The sequence below is a fragment of the Pavona decussata genome, unplaced genomic scaffold (assembly GCF_977016875.1).
Source record: "Pavona decussata unplaced genomic scaffold, jaPavDecu1.1 SCAFFOLD_40, whole genome shotgun sequence".
NCBI lineage: Eukaryota > Metazoa > Cnidaria > Anthozoa > Scleractinia > Agariciidae > Pavona > Pavona decussata.
Window position 1 is genome coordinate 1,597,342 of NW_028145462.1, and position 17,802 is coordinate 1,615,143.

At 37.8% G+C, this 17,802-nt stretch overlaps 1 protein-coding gene across 4 annotated transcripts; it reads left to right on the forward strand.

Annotated features, from left to right (window-relative positions):
• The first annotated feature begins 1,657 nt into the window (after positions 1-1,657).
• On the forward strand, positions 1,658-12,087 carry LOC146483123 (uncharacterized). 4 transcript variants are annotated; one of them, XM_085106432.1, is made up of 8 exons: positions 1,658-1,770; positions 5,988-6,038; positions 6,619-6,690; positions 7,379-7,427; positions 8,029-8,331; positions 9,482-9,709; positions 10,802-10,984; positions 11,931-12,087. In XM_085106432.1, the coding sequence occupies exons 2-8, from the start codon at positions 6,033-6,035 to the stop codon at positions 12,023-12,025; spliced, it is 936 nt and encodes a 311-aa protein (XP_084962558.1). In that variant the 5' UTR covers positions 1,658-1,770; positions 5,988-6,032; the 3' UTR covers positions 12,026-12,087. The 4 variants fall into 4 exon arrangements, with proteins under 4 accessions (XP_084962558.1, XP_084962555.1, XP_084962556.1 ...); XM_085106429.1 differs by having other exon boundaries at positions 8,023-8,331; positions 11,931-12,086; XM_085106430.1 differs by lacking the exon at positions 1,658-1,770 and adding an exon at positions 3,144-3,294 and having other exon boundaries at positions 8,023-8,331.
• Positions 12,088-17,802: the final 5,715 nt, after the last annotated feature.

Here is a 17,802-nt window from a genome sequence, read left to right on the forward strand (position 1 = left end):
AATATTTCGGCTGGCAAATACTAGCCTTCTTCAGGTACAGTGGAAAATACAAAATAGCCCTTTTCACGTACGGTTAACTCTGGTCATTTGAATTACAATGAAATCTAGCATGTATGTGAGGCAATTTCGGGCTAAGTTGTAGTTTTAGCCCGAAATTACCTCGCATCCACGTTGGATAACATTGTAATGCAAATGAGAAAAAACAACCGTGAAAAGGGCTATTACATACGCACGTTATGTTACAGAAATCTGAGACTCAATTGATTTGAAGCTGTGAATTTGTTCCATATGTTTCCGGACGTTATGCACTGATCAAGATCAACGGTTTTTCTCCTCAGTTTAATCAATAAGAAGCAGTAAATCCAATCATTTTTTAATTACACAATCGAAACAGCCGGTAATAAGCTTTAAAATTTCTGTGTAACTGCAATTAAATTTCGCTAAATGTTTTTTCGCTTTTTCCTTAAAGTCGCAGTGTAACCCAGATGTGGTTTCACTTTGAATAGCCATTATACCATGCCCGATAAATAGCGGCTATGAAATCAGTCATCTTTTAAGGTTGTTTGCAAAATAAAATCAGCAAGACCTAGCAATATTTCTTGTATTTTTTTTTTTCTTCTTCAATAAAACGAATATTCTACTCGCGCTTGTTGGGTACGGATAATTGTTTGTATCATCTCATATCCAACGTGCAGTTATTGTTGATTAGATCCGGTCCGGCCGGAGCCTCGGAACCAATATATTTGGACTATTTGTTCAAAATCTTGGTCAACTGCAATTTTTCTTCAGTCTTTTCTTTTCAGGCTAATTCTATCAAATGAATTTATCAACATGTAAAAAATTATCTTGCTGAAACCAAATTTTCCAAAGCTATAGAAAATTAAGGAGTTAACACGGGGGGTCTCTAGAGATGCAATAACAAGATTTATTCTTTGTTGTGATCAAAGTAGTTCAGTATCAAAACTCTCAGCAGGATTTTATAATTTTAATAAAACCAGATATTTCGTAGGGTGTTTAATTTCTATGGATACTAAGTAAGTTTAATTTCAAGGTAAGTAAACGAGTGGAAATGAGAGGAAAAAGTGCCATCGCATTCATTATTTATAAAAAAAAATCACTTTTTTTCATTCAGCTTGCAGCGTGGTTATATATGCAGTAATTGGTTTCTTGTCCTTTGAATAGGAAATCTATTCTTTTAACAAAACTCTTTCGACAATATATTGATACGGTTTGCTCACGCAGTTTACATATCAACTAACCATAGGTTGGTCTTTTATAAACATTAATGATTAAATATAAATGATTCTACAGTATTCCCTTGTTCAAGTTTTTTTTATTTCAGAAAAGCATAATTTGTTTTGATTAAAATCAGTTGTACGATCGGAAAAAACTTATATCGCCAACAAAGTTTTATCAGTTTTGGTTGCTAAGTTTTATATTTTGTTGTGTTGCTAATTAAAAAAGAGTTGTGATTTGTATACGATCCCCATTTGCTTTACAAATATCTTTTAATATTTTAACAGATATAATAAGAATAATAAAAACCGTGGCTTATGAAAATCGCTGTTTGCACGACCTTAACTAGAAACAATAATCATTTAAGCGGAGCTCTTGCTGTTGTCGAATTCAATTGGACATGTCCGGAAACAAAGGCCAAGCTAAGATAATCATTGAATCTAATATATTAGGGGAGTTCGACACGGCTTCTTCAGTTTTAAACACTTCTTTTTTGAAAGAGGGAGTTGTCGAGATCAAGGAATAACCCAAAAGGTATTTTTTTAACTTGTGCTAAACCATTTTTTTAGGTACACCTAACTGAAAAGTTCCTAGTGGTAGGGAAAAACTTAGAGGAAACAAAATATTTTCCAGAGCTTAATTTTGCCGGTAAAACAAGCATGATTCAAAGATGATAAATCACCATGAAGCGACTATGAGTATTCAGTTACTACTTTTCACGGGCGGGCCATTCAGTCTAATCCGTCCTATTTTGTTACATTTTAACCAGACCACTGTACTATAAAATTAGAATACGTAGGGCATTTTTTTTCGGTATCGGGAGACAAGACGCAATTAATAAAATTTCGTAGAGTCACGAAACTAAATCACGCGAGCGTGCAATCAGTGCAGTTTGGGAAGAGCCAATTACTGGGGTCAATTCAATAAGGGAACTGGTCATAACAAGTTTGTTCGAAGAGGACCCACCTTGTCTGGGGTAGGAGGGTTATCAAAGACACCACCTATCTTATGAACATTACCGAGAAAACTTGATGGGTTGACACAGAAATATTCAATTAGCAAGAGTCAGTATTGATAGCTAGATAAACAAGAAAAGTGAGAAAATAAATTGTTTCCTGATCCTGTCACATTGAAGATTGGAAAACAAAATTAGCTTTCAGGATTTTAAAAAAATTAAGGCATTAATTACAAGCTTTCGATTCCTTCGCGCAATCTTTTCCAAGCAAGTGTTTTCAGTTTATTTAATTTATGTCAGGTGACTTGAGGTAATGTGAGTCACGTGACAGAATGTCCATAAAGACCGCTGATAGTTCGTAACTGCTGTCTCTATTGACAGTTGGGCCCTGGCACTGTACAGTCGAACCTCTTTATTACGGACACCAAGGGGACAGGGATAATTGTCCGTATTATAGAGGTGTCCGTTTTAGAGAGGTAGGCTTTATATGGATTTCGGTCAGCTCTCAGGGACCAAGTGAACTGTCCGTAATAGAGAGGTGTCCGTATTCAAGAGGTGTCCGTAAGGAGAGGTTCCACTGTATTTCGATGGCATCTCTGTTCCTCCTTCTCAGAGTGTTGGTTTCCCTTGTGAGAATTGTGATTGAATACATAATAATCACCATCTATTTTGTAGTGACGTGGGTCTGTCTTGTTCGAGTATAATAGTTTTGACCACTTCCCTATACCTTTTACACTTGTAGTCTTATACAAGCTGGGCCGTTGGCTTTTACCCGTGAGCACACACAACAAAAAAGAAAAAATCAATGAAAATCAATTTCCAGTAGAGTTTAATCTTCTCCTAGCGACTAAAATTGTCAGCTTCGTGGCTCCATTGCCTTGAAAACTTTGTCAGAATTTTCAAAATAAGTTCAACGGCTTTTCTTTGATGGACGCCCACCCAACGAACTCTTGGCCCACTCTTTTGAAGGTGGTAGGTCGCATGTTATTGGCAACCGCTATGAAGAACAAAAACATAGTGGTTGATTGGAAACTTGGGGCGAGAATTGTGCGCGGGATATAAGCGTGTTTTGATCGTGGGCTGGACATCAGCGCGAAACGACAGTGAGTAACCCACGCGTTTAACGCAGATTAAACCACTTTACCCGTGTGCTGTAAAAGAGGGGATTATGACTTCTTAAGAGTGTTTTTCACATGACGTCACAACGGCCATGTTGGTGTCCCAAAACAAAGAAATGGCGGCCATGTTGGTGTCCCAAACTAAACCTTTGGAAATTGAACTCTATTTTTATGCAAATACTTTCTTTTGTTTCAGTAAACCAATATGGCAGTAGTCACGTGAATGAAAACGCTCTATTGACAACAAATCACTTCATGCGAGGAAACGATTTAGCGATTTTATCAATGGAAACGAGTAACTAACAAAAAAATCCGCCACATTAACAGAAAAACGTTTATATGAATAGACGTCCCTTTAAATCACAATCAATATAAAAATAAAACTTGATAAGTGCCCTCGAGGAAGTCCTTATTTAAGGAAAATTCAGAAATGATATCGTTATTAACTAACTGTATATATTGGAGTAATGAATTTTAAAGCTTTAAGTTTACTTTGTTATTTTTTTTCCTGTATTTGTTTGCTGATCGTAAAGATTCTCACAACGGATCGCGAACGTTTGATTTTTGAGCGCATCAATCACCTTTCTCTCGGTTGGTGTTTTGACTTTCTTCACAGCAGTTAACGTTATCATTAATCACAAAAAATAATTGAAACATTACATAGATAAAAAACTGCTCATGCAATAAAAGAAAATGTCATTTTGATCTGCTGAAAACCACACTTTAAAAAACCTTGAACCGACGCAGCTAGGAAGTAATTGTCAAGTTTGTTATAAATTTTCACCCCAGTGTATTAAACTGTTGATTAGTGCCTCTGGCCAGAGACAAAGTAGGCCGGTATGGATTGAAACTTGAAAATAGTTAGGCTTATTTTTTTCAAGTTCTCCCATTTTTGTTTCCAAAATGCGCTAGAACAGATCACGAATTGTTCCTTTCAAGAATTGAGTTGATTTCCTTCCTCTCGTCATTCTAGAATTATTTGGCAGCTGATTGAAGGTCTTACTTCATCGTTTTTAACAAAAGATATGAAAAACCCCATGATACTTCCCCTTTAAGAGACGTTCCTAATAAACAGCATAGAATTAAGACACATTTTTGAACAATTTCCCGAGCGTAATTCTAAAAGAATCGATGGCAATTTTTACTTTGAACTTCTCCTGCGTAGGTAAGGTGTCCATGGTTATTTACAGTTTTGGTAAGAATGTTCGGTCATTAAAGAGTTCTCTTCCTCTGCGACATGTTTATTTGGTCTTGTTTCTCTCCTAACACGCGAGTACATGAATTAAGGTACGTTCTGAACCACAAACAGGGGTACGGTTTGCTAGATAAATTCCTCTTTCCTTTTATACCTTTAAAAACACTGATACAATAATTATTTCGAATGAGAGCAGTTTTAGCCTTACTGCCGGGAGGGATTTCTTGATTTTTGATTCAACTTTCAAACTGAACCACTTCATGCTATTATACCAACTTAAGCATGCACTTGTTACGAATGTACTCAAACCTAATTGCTAACTCTGACACCGCGACAGCCGAATATCATGCTAGCTGTGAAAACATGTTAAAGAACGATTTTGTCGCAATATGATGGCAGTCATGCCGGGTGAATAACTTTTCCTGTACAAAAGAAGTGTTCATGGGTCACTGTTTTGAGGTGCTAAGATTGAATATATTTGTATACCTTTACAGTTAATGGCGTCTTTATACTAGAGACACATAATGCGTTTGGGACGAATTTGGGCAAAGATCTGTCATGTGCGTCTGGCTTTTTGGGTCTCGTAGTTTTTCCACTGAGTTAAGAATAAAGACAGACAGAAGAAGATACTGTGTCTGGGTGAACTATCGGCTTTATTCCATCGTGAACGACGCACTTACAGAGACCCTTGGATTCCAGTCGTACGAGTAGGGGCCAGAACGACTACAAATTCGAGATGAAAACACGTCTGTGACGTGGTACTTGGTCAATGGCTTCCCAGAATTATAAGATTTATATTCATTCGGTAATCAAAGCTACCAAAATTGACTTCCGTTAAGAAACATTTATCACCAGTTAAAGACACTTTGGCGAACCCGGTTAGTTACCGGGAAGACCTCTAATCTATTTACGGCTAGACGAACTACGAGAGGCATAACATGGTGAACTTAAGATGTTTGCTCAAGTTCGTGGTAGACGGATTATCAAGAAGAAAACAAATACCGCTAAATAAAAACACAAAATATATATTAAATAGAACGGAGGTCAAACAACTGAAAGTAGTTGCCTCGATCCATGAGATATTTTAGGTCAACAAGGAAGATGACATCCCAGCTGATAAACCTGATCCATAACACATGTACATACGAAACAAAGTGTGCAAAATAAGATGACGAAGTATTTCTCCGTACAGGTTCTTAGTCTCTAAGATATCCTAGTGGTGATGAATATGACAAATTAAGCAAACTATTTTTAAATAAGAATTTTTTTCAAATAGCACATGTTGCAATTTAATTAGAATTATATAGAAGACAGATTGAAAAAAAGACAAACAAACAAACAAACAATCAACAACAAGAAAAAATAAACAAAACAGCATGTATACAAAAAGCATTTTCCTTAAAAAAGTATACGCGAAAACTGGGTGGGAGCACACAATTTTGGGAATTTAACTTTGCAAATGCTATACTCTTTTCATTTTCAGGTATAAATTAAATTGATGTTTGGACGTTGACCTACTAAAGTCGCAATGAGAGTAAGTCCATATATTGAAATGAGTTAAGTCGTTTTCATTTTCTTTTAAAATATGACACAATTTAGAAATCCAGGGTAATCAATCAATCAACCGATCAATCAACCAAAATAGTTTTGCTGGAAGTGAGAAAAACAACATTAGCATATTTGAATGACATTTTACCTGTTAGTTTTTCTATTTCAGTAAGCTTAGTTCACAGTTACTGAATAGTCGCTAGTTGTATTTGTATTTTATAGTAGTTTTACCCAAATGTATCTAGTCTTTGTAATTTTTTAATATATACTATTAATTTTTATAATTTTTAGCACGTTCGAATTTTAAACGAGCTTTTAACTCATTAGACGTTAGGCGCCGGGATAAATAAATGATAGATTGATTGATACAATAAGGCCCTTTTATGGAATAACTTTCTGAAGAACGTTGGGATGCTGGCTCCACCGGGCAATTTAAACATAAACTCAACCAGATTCCTAACATGTCGGGAATCATGTAAAACAGTTCTTAAGCATTTATTTAATCGTTATTTTAATCGCTTAACTGATGGTTATCTGCGTTTTAAATTAATTTTACTTTCTTACAGGTGATTGTTGTGGTTAGCATTTTCTTGTTAGGAGCATGCGCAGTATCCAGTGATAAACAGGACCTAATCGAGGTATAAAAATATATAAAAATATTATTTGTTTATCTCTTTGAAAGCATTCATCAAGAATGTAAAGAACCATCTTCAAAATACATTAATACTTCATAAGCCCATTGACCAATCAAATGGTCGATAAAACATCACCTGCACTGGTTTTAAAACCCGATGAAACCTCCTCCTTATTAGTATGCAGTGTTTAATGTTTTTCTCGTATACTAATTTCCAACGGTCACAAAAGCATCATGAACTCTCTTGACACACTCTCTTGACACACACTTTTCCAGAAATGTTTTTGAAGCCGTTCAAAAAACTCACAGTACTTATTTTATCGGGATTTAAAACCACTCGGCTGCGCCTGGTGGTTTTAAATCCCGATAAAACACTGCTCCTCGTGTTTTAAACATTACTTAATCTACCATTCTATCTCTGAACTTATGTTCTTGTATTCTGTCCCATTTTAATGCGTAAACGGGGAAAACCGTAATATACCATTTTTCAGATAAAAAAATTATCAAAATCTTTTATCTATAAATTACCACACCTTTAATTTTTTTTAAAAATATCCTGTAACTAGTAACTAGGAATTTCCCCTCGGATTCCTTGGACAGCCACAACATATTTTTAAAAGCTTACTTCGTTACTTATCTCCAGTTGTTTGATTGGTTTTCCATCTTGGAAATAAATTTTTTTATTGTTCCAGGATTCAAAGGACTGGAATAAAGTTTCACTTTACTCAAACAGTGAAGCCGGTTAGTAGCTACACAATATTATCACTCAAGAGAATCCTCTCCTATATCTCTACCATCACCACTGCTTCCACCATCAACATCGCTGGCCAGACGGCTACCAGGCCATCACCATCACCATATATAACTATCATCATCATCATCATCATCATCATCATCATCATCATCATCATCATCATCATCATCGTCATGATTGCAATCACTATCACCACAGCCATTACCCCATCATTACCACCACCACCATCATCATCATCATCATCATCATCATCGTCATGATTGCAATCACTATCACCACAACCATTACCCCATCATTACCACCACCACCATCATCATCATCATCATCATCATCATCATCATTATCACGCTACTGTCATCGCCATTAGTTTCATTACCATGACCACAGAACCACCATCGTCATCCTTACCTTCATCTTCCTCCTTGTCTCACACCTTGCCCTTTTCCCCGACCTCCTCCAACTAGCCTCCATCCTCATCATTGTCATCATGATCATCAACATCATCACAATCGTTTATGACTTTTATTCTACTTTGAAGATCAAATTTTAAAAAATATTAATATCGTGTGTTTAACTCCTTAGTTGCAGCTGATTATGAACCCATTAAATGCCTCGATTTTAAGGACCTGAAGAACAAAAACATCATTGGCAAACTTTTCAAGAAGTTTGATGCCAAGTCACCTGGCACGCCTGTGGAAAAATGCAGTCAAAGTGCCAAGGAGAAAAACGTTCAACGTTTTGGGATCCAATATAAAAAGGGCAAAATTCTGTGTCGAGAAGTAGACGAGAAGATATTGGGTCAGGATCCAACTGCAAAAATTGGGAACAAGTGTAAAAACGGCATCGGATTCAAAAATTCAATTTTCATCTATCGTAAAAGCCGAGAAGCAGGTAACATGTCTCGGTCGGTGTGATTATCCGTACTATACATTCTTTAAAGTTCGGAAATTAAAGCGTCAAAATTCATTAACTTCGGTTTTGACGATAATGTTTCCATGATTTTGAAATATACTTTAAGCCAATTGCATTTCTCATTGTATAGGTTTTGATATTGATAGCTTCTATACAACAAAGGTAATTCATGATTTAAAAGCAAACATTATGGAACCCATAATGTTATTTATGTCGCCACATGATGCCTGCGTGATAACCCGTTGAGGTCATCGGTGCTAGGTACCAAGATTGCGTAAAGTCTAACCAATGAGGTGTTAGTGGACCTTAGTGCGGTTCTGACTAGGTTTATAGTCAAGATTCTTGTGAAAAGCGTCCTTCCTTCCCTTGCCATCAGAGTGTTCATATCAAGAGACAAGTTTTATACTCACATACCTATCCTGCAAGGTATCACTTTGAATATTCTTGCAACATAAAATGTAGTTATGACGCCTCGACGGGGCTGCCGTATGGCTAATCAGTGTAATGAAAAACGTTTATGGTGAGCCCGTCCTTCGACTCCTTCGATCGGCTTTCACTAAAATCTTTTTCCTAAAATCACTCAGCCTCGTACTTAGGATTCTTTGAAGCAGAAAGGAGAATGGAGACGAGCGTGAGTGATCAATGACGTGAGTCAGTCATCACACCTGGGAACAGAAAGTACAATCGGCCAATCAGAGCTTGAAAGGAAGAGGAATAAAGTTACAATAAGATTACAATAAAACAGAAAATTCCGGTGTAAAAGGGGACTGGCCTGGCCATTCTCACCTTCAGTTTACAATCAACCAGAACGTAAACAACTGACAAACAACATGTGTCATTTTCACGACCTTATCGATAAAATTGGTTTAGCTTTCAGAAGAAACTCCGTTAAACAAATTAGAACTTTATATCTTATATTGCTATGGTGATAATATGAAATGTAAGGCATTTTTTTCACAGGACGCTTGAGTCAACAACTTGCCAGGACTGAACGGCGTCTAAATTTGCATCTCGCGCACACAATGGTGTGAAATGAAGGAGAGGCTTGCCCTTTTATAGCGGAACTTCTGATTTAAAGTTAAGACATTGCGTCTTACAACCAGTATCTAACAGTTTCGTTTCTTAACAGGGATCAACACTCAATGTATCTTTGAAAACAAGGTGTACTATGAAGGCGACACGGCTAACATGTATCACTCAAACGACGATATGTGCAAAACATGCGAATGCTCCGGAGGAGCCTGGGTTAAGCCTTGTGAGCCAAAGATGCACTGTGACACTCCATTCAAGCAGTGCGAGCAAACTTACCTTCCTCCTGGACATTGCTGCCCGGTCTGCAGGACTGCAAACAAAAAAAGTAATGCATGGAGTCACATACACTCTTCTCTTCTATATTATAAGGGAATCTTATTTGTTTTGCAGCTAGCTTTACCCTGAAAAAGTTCTTAAGATGTTCTTAAAGTGGCGATGTCACCTATTTGAATGGCCGAACCAAAACACATTTTCATCGACGGAATCGTTAAAATAATGGCTCATGCAGTTTTGTTAAAATAACCATACTACTACACCGAAACTAGTTTTAATTATCTTTGGCCGCGGATGGCCAAGATTGAAATGGATTGAAACTTGAAAAATTGGCCAGTTTTTTCAAGTTTTTCCAGCGTATTTGGAGAAATCGCTAATAAACTGATTAGGGTTTGTTCTTTCCAGGAGAAAGCACTTAATATTTTATTTTCGGTGTTCTAAGAGCAATTTAATGCTACAAAATAATTCAAGAACAACAAGAGGAAAGAGATGGACTCAATTCTTGAAAGGAAAACCCCGTGATCTGTTTTAGCGCATTAATTTTTGACACAAAAATGCCTGGACTAGCACAATGTTAGCCTAATATTTTACAAGTTTCGATCCATTCCCACCTACTCTTGCTTTGTTCAGAGCCACTAATGGACAGTTTTATTGTTTTGGGGCGATAATGTATAACAAAAATAGGCAATTATATATTTTTTGGTTTCTGTTGACAGACAAACATTTTTGGGTTTTGAAATGATAACAAATTTGCGTGATACTTCTCCCTTAGAGCGGTTTCCAATTGAGTGTCGTAAAACCAAAACCAAAGTAATTACCGTCTGGCCAATCGCAACAGATGTAAACAACACAACGAGCCAATCAGAATTCGAAATACATGTTACTGGCAGGCGTCAAGCGCGGGAAAATGCGTGCGGCGAAAACACGATTGGTTTTGGTTTGGATTCCCATGCATTGGTTGAGAAGGTGGCGCGAGTTTTGTTAACCAATTACAGAGCGTAGTAATGCAAAACCAAAGTAGACGCGAAATTACTTTCGACACACAATCGAAAACCGCTCTGATCAAAGTCTCTTATAACCGAAGGTCATGTTTAAAAGCTGGATTAAAAAACCGCTTGAAAATGTTCCGTTCTGTTTTCTTTAGCGTGCGCAAGTATGGGACGAAAGTATGGAGACTCTTGGTTCAAGAAAGTAAATGAGAATTGCTTTTTCTGTCGCTGTTTAAGTGAAGACCGAGAAGCATCGTGTGAAAAGGTTCATGCCTATTGCCTCCCAACGAACTGTGAAAATCCCATCATCCCCGAGGGTAAATGCTGTCCAGAGTGCGGTATGTATTTATTTCATGGTTTGTTAAGCAGTATCAATTTTTGTTAGATAATTATTACCTCAGATATCAGTCGAATACAAACGGTTAAAATTGAAATTATTGTATTCAAGGGCTTTGTGTCATAGTGTTTTCCTAGTCTCGAGGACTCGCGCTTTCACGCGATTTAGTCTAGCTTACTAATTGGTTACTATACGAACGACCCCGATTCTCTGTAGTGATCTTCGTCTAAAAGGTGCATGATTTCCTGCATGGAAGAAAGAAAAAATTGTTCCAAGAAATGCGTTTTTACATACGGCTGACCAGACTTGCCAAAGGTATTTTATGGTCAAGTCTTTGCCTACTTCCTAGTCCTCTCTCTGTCTTTCATCTCGATCAATCCGTTTCGGATCACGTGGTCCGAACGAAAAACCGTTCTTCTCGGATACGTCACCGAAACGAATTGACCGTGAGGACCTGGGAGAAAACCGTACAGGGACTAGGCAAGTGAGGTTTGATTTTTCAAGACTTTGCTGAGCTGGTAAGCGTGGTTAAAAGGTACCCGAAAAGCCTCCTAAAGCTTCTCTGGGAAAGTCAGGTTATAGCTTGGTTTTGCAAGCTTTTCAAGGTAGTAGTTATTGGAATAACTTAAAGTGTAAGTTTTCTAGCGTAACTTCTAATTTGTAAGCAAGTATCTAAAGCCGTTATAATATGAATCGTTTACACGGGACTTCTTCTGAGTTCTCTCAGCAGGAGTCAAACCTAAGACCTTCTGATTACTATTTCGAATGCTCTACCACTGAGCTATAGGAGAGTCGCGGAGGGTAGGCCATTAAACTAGGTTTTTGCGACAAACATCCTAGCAGTATGCCTACGTGACTGACTGAATAATACATCATTATCATCTATTTGATAATACTTAAAATTTTCCATCATACTTATCCCATTGCGTAATCTTTCTCTCACTAAGAAAACCAAGGAGAAACCACTCCACAAGCTTTCACGATTAATCCCATCCCAACTACTGACGCCGGTGGTGCGTTCAAATTTCCCTGGGAACGCTAAGAGAAGATACGAAAATAGCTTGGTAAGCCAGAGGATATTTAAGGTTGGTATACATGAAGGTAACTGTACATGTCCTCGGGAAAAGTCCCACTGCGAGAAGTCCCAAGGACAAAGTCCCATCGTATCAGTATCTTCTATTAGTGTTGAAACAAAATGTAATCTCGGGGACTGATTAATAAAATTTTGCAGATTCCCTTTGACTTTTCTCACAAACTCAAACTGGACTAAATTCGTTAGAGAATTCCCGAGCATTTGTTCTTCAAATCTTCCTTGCCCTCTCGTGTCTACTGTTCCTGGGTCTTGTTTTAAGGCAGAGGTCCCAGCAAATAGCTCCCTTTAGCAACAGTAATCCTGCACCTTTCAAAAGCTCCTATTTTCACCGGGCCCTGCATAATAACCCATACCAACTTGCGGTCTTGCTGGGCAGCCTTGCCGACAACATTATGATTTAAATTGGCACAGCTGTATTCAAAGGAAACTGAACAAACGTTGTTTATGTTTATGTCCTAAAGGCCTCACCATAAAGCTGAAGTTTTCAGTCTCATCAAGAGCCTACTTAACGTTGCTCAGACATTGTTGAATACATATTAGTTATGCAATGCTTTCGAGTGGTACACCGTGAAATATCCCACGAGTGACTTGATTATACTTAGTATACACACGAGCTTTCAGTGTGTATCGTACAAAGAAAAATCAAGTCATGAGTGGGACATTCACGGTATACCACAAGAAAGCACTGCGTAACTAGTTTATACCATGCCACTCATCGAATTAACTTTTCTGTTCGACGTCTGGTTCCAGGAATTCAAAATTAAGGTCAAAACTGGGGTATTCTTCTTACAAGTTTTAGTTGTTGACAGTAATTTCTTCTGAATGAAAATTTTGGCCTGTCGCAGGCTCTTCAATCGATCTTTCGGCGGGAAAAATTTGTAGGCCGCGAGGAACGCCGGGATGTTTTCGTGGAATACCGCCCGTTGCATACACGATACATGCTTGAAGTCGAATTAAAATGAATGTTGAATCCGTTTAGTATACTGCCGCTTTCTTGGCCAGCCCCGATATGACTGGGCAAGGAATATTCGGTTAGTCTAACGCTTTTTCTCTGTTGCAGAAACAAGATAACATCAGTGGGTACGGGGAGCCACTATAATGGTCTCCTTAAACTGTACATTCTGTCAACAACAGGCCTTGTTCCTCGTGAAGAAAATTTTCAAGAGCCAACACAATCGTAGTATTAGTTGATATCTGTGTATTTATCAGTATGAAAAATCAGAGAATCAGAGAAATAAAACCTTCGATATATTGTGAGAATAGTGTGTTGAATTTGTTTGTAGGGAAAGAACTTTTGAATATAATTAATATTTACCACAGTTTTGTTTACTGTCTCTGCCATGTTGCCCTAAGTCCATCTGTTTCAATGGTGGTTAGTTGCATTTGATATAACGTGATTCCATGATCTTTTCTCTTATTCATCGTCTTAACGACACAGAATTTCTTTGTTTTTCCAGTTTCTCTATTATTCCTTCCGTCGAGCCACTTTAGTGACAACGCTTACCTCGCCTGCGGCCTCCGAGGGTCACAAACATGGCGGCCGGAAATCAAGGAAAACATCTGAAATCCACTTTTGCTGTAAAGACGATTAGTTTTCTCTTGTGGTAACATGATTTTACTCTTCATTCAACATTGTACGTTGTTTTTTTTGGTTAATTTATTTCTATTCAGTCTTATACTGTAAACCGTAAATAAACAACAAACAGCAATTTTTTCTCACTTTTCGGGCGTTTCATCGAAGTCACTTTTTATTGAACATTCACTTCTCGTTGAACTTTGCCTCCTCACAGATTTGCGTGTTAAAAACACAATTGCTTATCATTAAAGGAATTTTTTCACCGTTGTGCTCGAAGTCTCTACTAAATCAGATCATGTGTTGATCTATTTTTTATTTTTTTTCTATTTTCCAAAACACAAACTATAAAGTGTATACTTAAGCATTTGGACATCAAGTTCATGGTATCCGATAGTGGGCCTGGACTGCCAGTGTTTTACTTGGAATTCAGTAGAATTATTTGCTACTTTCAAGATGGTCGATAACTTTGACCTTCATCAACCTTTAGCTTAATCAATCATCAATAGGAGCACGCTTTTCATTGGTTGTCAGTACTCTCCGTAAACTACACTCAATCTGATTGGTGCCACATACTGTACCACATAGCATACCAACGCAAAACCGCACACCGACATAGCTTCCGAAAATGAACCCGTGTTAACCTCAAAAACTTAAACATAGGTCATGCAGAGGTCATGCACGCTTTGCGTGCTTATGTTAGTGCCTTCGAACTAAATTTTTTTGTGCACCGCGGCAAATAGCTGCGAATTTTGTTCGTGATTCTTGGGAGCTCGATATCTTCAAACAGGAACTCGAAAAATTGATTTTTGTTATTGTCTGGTAACGTAATGATTGCATGAAGTTGTGTATGTGGCGAACGCTAAGTCGTGGCATGATCAAAACACCTTGCCCCTCCCCAGCTGGGGCTCAATTTATTAGACTCTGGTACCCAGTGTTGACCGCGCGTTGTTCCCGAGGGTCGGCCATCTTGTTGGCTGCGAAGCTGATGGTTCCATAGCGGGAATTTTGAAGTGCGTTTGGGGATTTTTGTGGGGCTGCAAGTTAGTGACAAGGTATGTACGAGAGGTTTTCACAGACATTTGTATGTTGTGTTTTTCTTAAGGTATTAAGTCAGAGTGGGATAAGAAAATGAGTTTTGTGGGAGAATTCGAGCCAGTTTAACAAGTCGAATGGCGCTCTTGTGTTGATTTAGAATGACTCAAAACTGCACGAAAACGCATTCTAACCCAGTGTTAGGATAGGCAACAACAGCATATAATATTTTATTTAATTTATTTAGTAATTTGACTTGTATAAGTATTTGTTACTCAAATTGCCAGTCTTAAAAATTCCATACAAACTCCTCACTCCAACAATCTCGTTCCCAGGGTCCTCTTTCTTCCTCCCTCGAGGACCCTGGCTGCCTCTGGTCACGTGACTTTAAGTACAGTAAACTCCTTTTATTGTGGACATACTAGAGACCGTGAGTTTTTAATAGTGTCCTAAATAGTGAGAGTCTGTAATAGCGAGAATTTATTTCAGTCCAATGTCTGTAATTTATTTTTGCTGGGAATTTAGCTGCTGTCCGTATTACCAGCATGTCCTTAATAGCGAGGTCTCCTCAAGGCCAGAGTTGACTGTAGTAGTTAAATGAAAAACAGCTCAGAGTGTTCCCTGCTAGCAGAGATCAGTGACATTGAGGAGAGAGACCTCTGCCAACCCCCATCGGTTCTCTGAAGTAGCTGCACACCAGATTTTTGGTCAAAAACTGACCAGCTTGTGCAATGTGCATGGTCTGTTCAGATTGTACGCTGGAAATTTCTGAGCCCACAGTTGTCATTGCTTCCGCTAGTTAACAAGTTTTGCAGTTCGATCAGGCTATAAAATAATCCATTTGTTATCTTGGCGATTAAAACATAAAGATAAAAATATCCCAGCTTGTAAAGGAAAGTGATACTTGGTTCCCTAAAGGATGTGATATGTTTACTTCTCTTCTGACGGGTTACAGGAAATCTTTAATTTACTAACTAGCAGTACGAGTAGATGCGCAGTTGTCTTCTGCTTCTGTTTAGAATTACAAGGATCTTTTCTCTACAGAACCGGTGGTTTTAGTTGTCTCTCCTTTGAATGCCCTTAGTAAGGACCAGTTGTCATCTTGTTGTCACATCTCGAAGAATTCTGCTTGTACAGGCTCTCGCCTCTAGCTTATTTTTCGCATACAAACGGGTTATGCAAGTTGTGTCACATGTGACTATAATGTCACTGTTGTTAAGGAAATGCCAGAACATGCATAATAGGAAATGCGCCGGGGGCTGGCAGTGGTCTCTCTCCTTCTCACCATCAGAGACCTCTGCTAGCAGGGAACTCAGGGTGCTGATTGTGATTGGAAACAATGTATTTTCTCTCACAGGAAATCAGTAAGCAAATAAATACCGGTATTCATTATTGTGCTTCATAAATTATATGTAAATAAACAGTTTATTATTGACAAGAAGAATGTATCTGTATTTTCATGTTAGTGATGAATAATGCTGTTACTAAAAGAATTATACAGCTGTACATGTATGAACTAAACTTCACTTATTGCTGTAGTCTTAGCTTGAATAAGTGATATTCTGGTAGAATTTATGGAAACATTAACTCCAGATAAATGACATGCACCCCCATTTGAACTTCACTAGATTTTACTTGTGTACGATTTTTGCAGACTGCATGAAACTGCCCCAAATCTCTTGCATTTCTCTTACTTAATCATGCCTGCTTGAAAATTTCTGTGTGGCTGTTGTAAAATACTCCATTAATTGTCCATAGCGCTTTACAATACTATAACTACTCTTAAGGTTAAAAAACTACATCATTCAACAAAATCAGGTACCAATAAATAAAAATTACAAATCAAATGCGTCCTTAAAAAGATAAGTCTTCAGCTTAGTTTTAAATAAGGTAACTGATGATATTTTCCTAATGTCCAATGTTTTGATCCTGCAACAGAGTATGCCCTATCGCTATACATTTTCAGATTAGCCACAGGCTCATCAAGTAACTGGTTGTTTAAGGATTGTAATATGCGGCCCGAGTTCTTATAAATTATGTCAGTAGGTTTCTGATGTGGCTACATGTAGGTGCCTGACCATTTAGAGCCTTATAAGTTAAAACAATATTTTAAAAATAATTCTGGGGCGTACAGGCAGCCAATGTAAACACTGAAGTATAGGTGTAATATGCTCATGCTTTCTTGCTGCTGTAACAAGATGAGCCGCTGAATTCTGTACAAGTTGAAGTCTAAACAAAATAATAGAGTGAGTGTACTCCGACTGGGGAGAAATTTGTCATGTGTAGTCATGTGACCAGAAGCAACCAGGGTCCTTCTCTCAAGGGAGGAAGAAAGAGGATCCTAGTAACAAGGTTTCACCCCCAACTCATTGTTGAAAGAAATTTGTGACTCATGGCCACAATGACGTTTTACATACGTGGGCTAATTATTGCTGATCGATGAAATTCAGTAGTGATGTATAACCAAATTAAAATACAAGATTAACAATTAACAATATACAGTAAAATTATCTTTCTCCTATTTACTTTATAGGGATCGTGGCAGATATTATATTGCTGATGGTTTGTACCTTGTGACATGTGGAGTATGGAGTAGAATTTGGAGTGACCATGTTTATCTGAACATGAATACAATCTAATCAGTGAAGGAGGGCTGTCATTAGATCCCCAAGACAGACAGGTAAACTTAGTTGCTGCTGTGTCAATCAAGACACCTCTTTTCAAGGTGAACAGTCCATGATAGTTGTCAGGGGCATTCTCAGACCAGTAATTGAGTAATGCATTCCCTATTTCAGAACACCTTTATAACAGCTATTTTGTGGGCATCACAGACCTCAAAAACTGAAGTTTGCAAACTTGTATTGGCTTTACAAATAGGTTGTTGCAAGTGTTGTCTAGTCTCTACTACATAGACCGTGAACTTTCTCAAGGAGCGTAAAATTTGGAAAGCAAATTTAAGGTGTGGGCATTTTGTTTTACTTTTGTTTAACTTTACTTACTTGTACTTCAAATACCAAAGTCTAGAAGGATATAAAATGAATTGTGGTCAAACTCGGATTTAAGAAGCAATCAGGGGTTTTCTCACAGTTTCCAGGCTTTTGGAGTTTGCCATTACGAG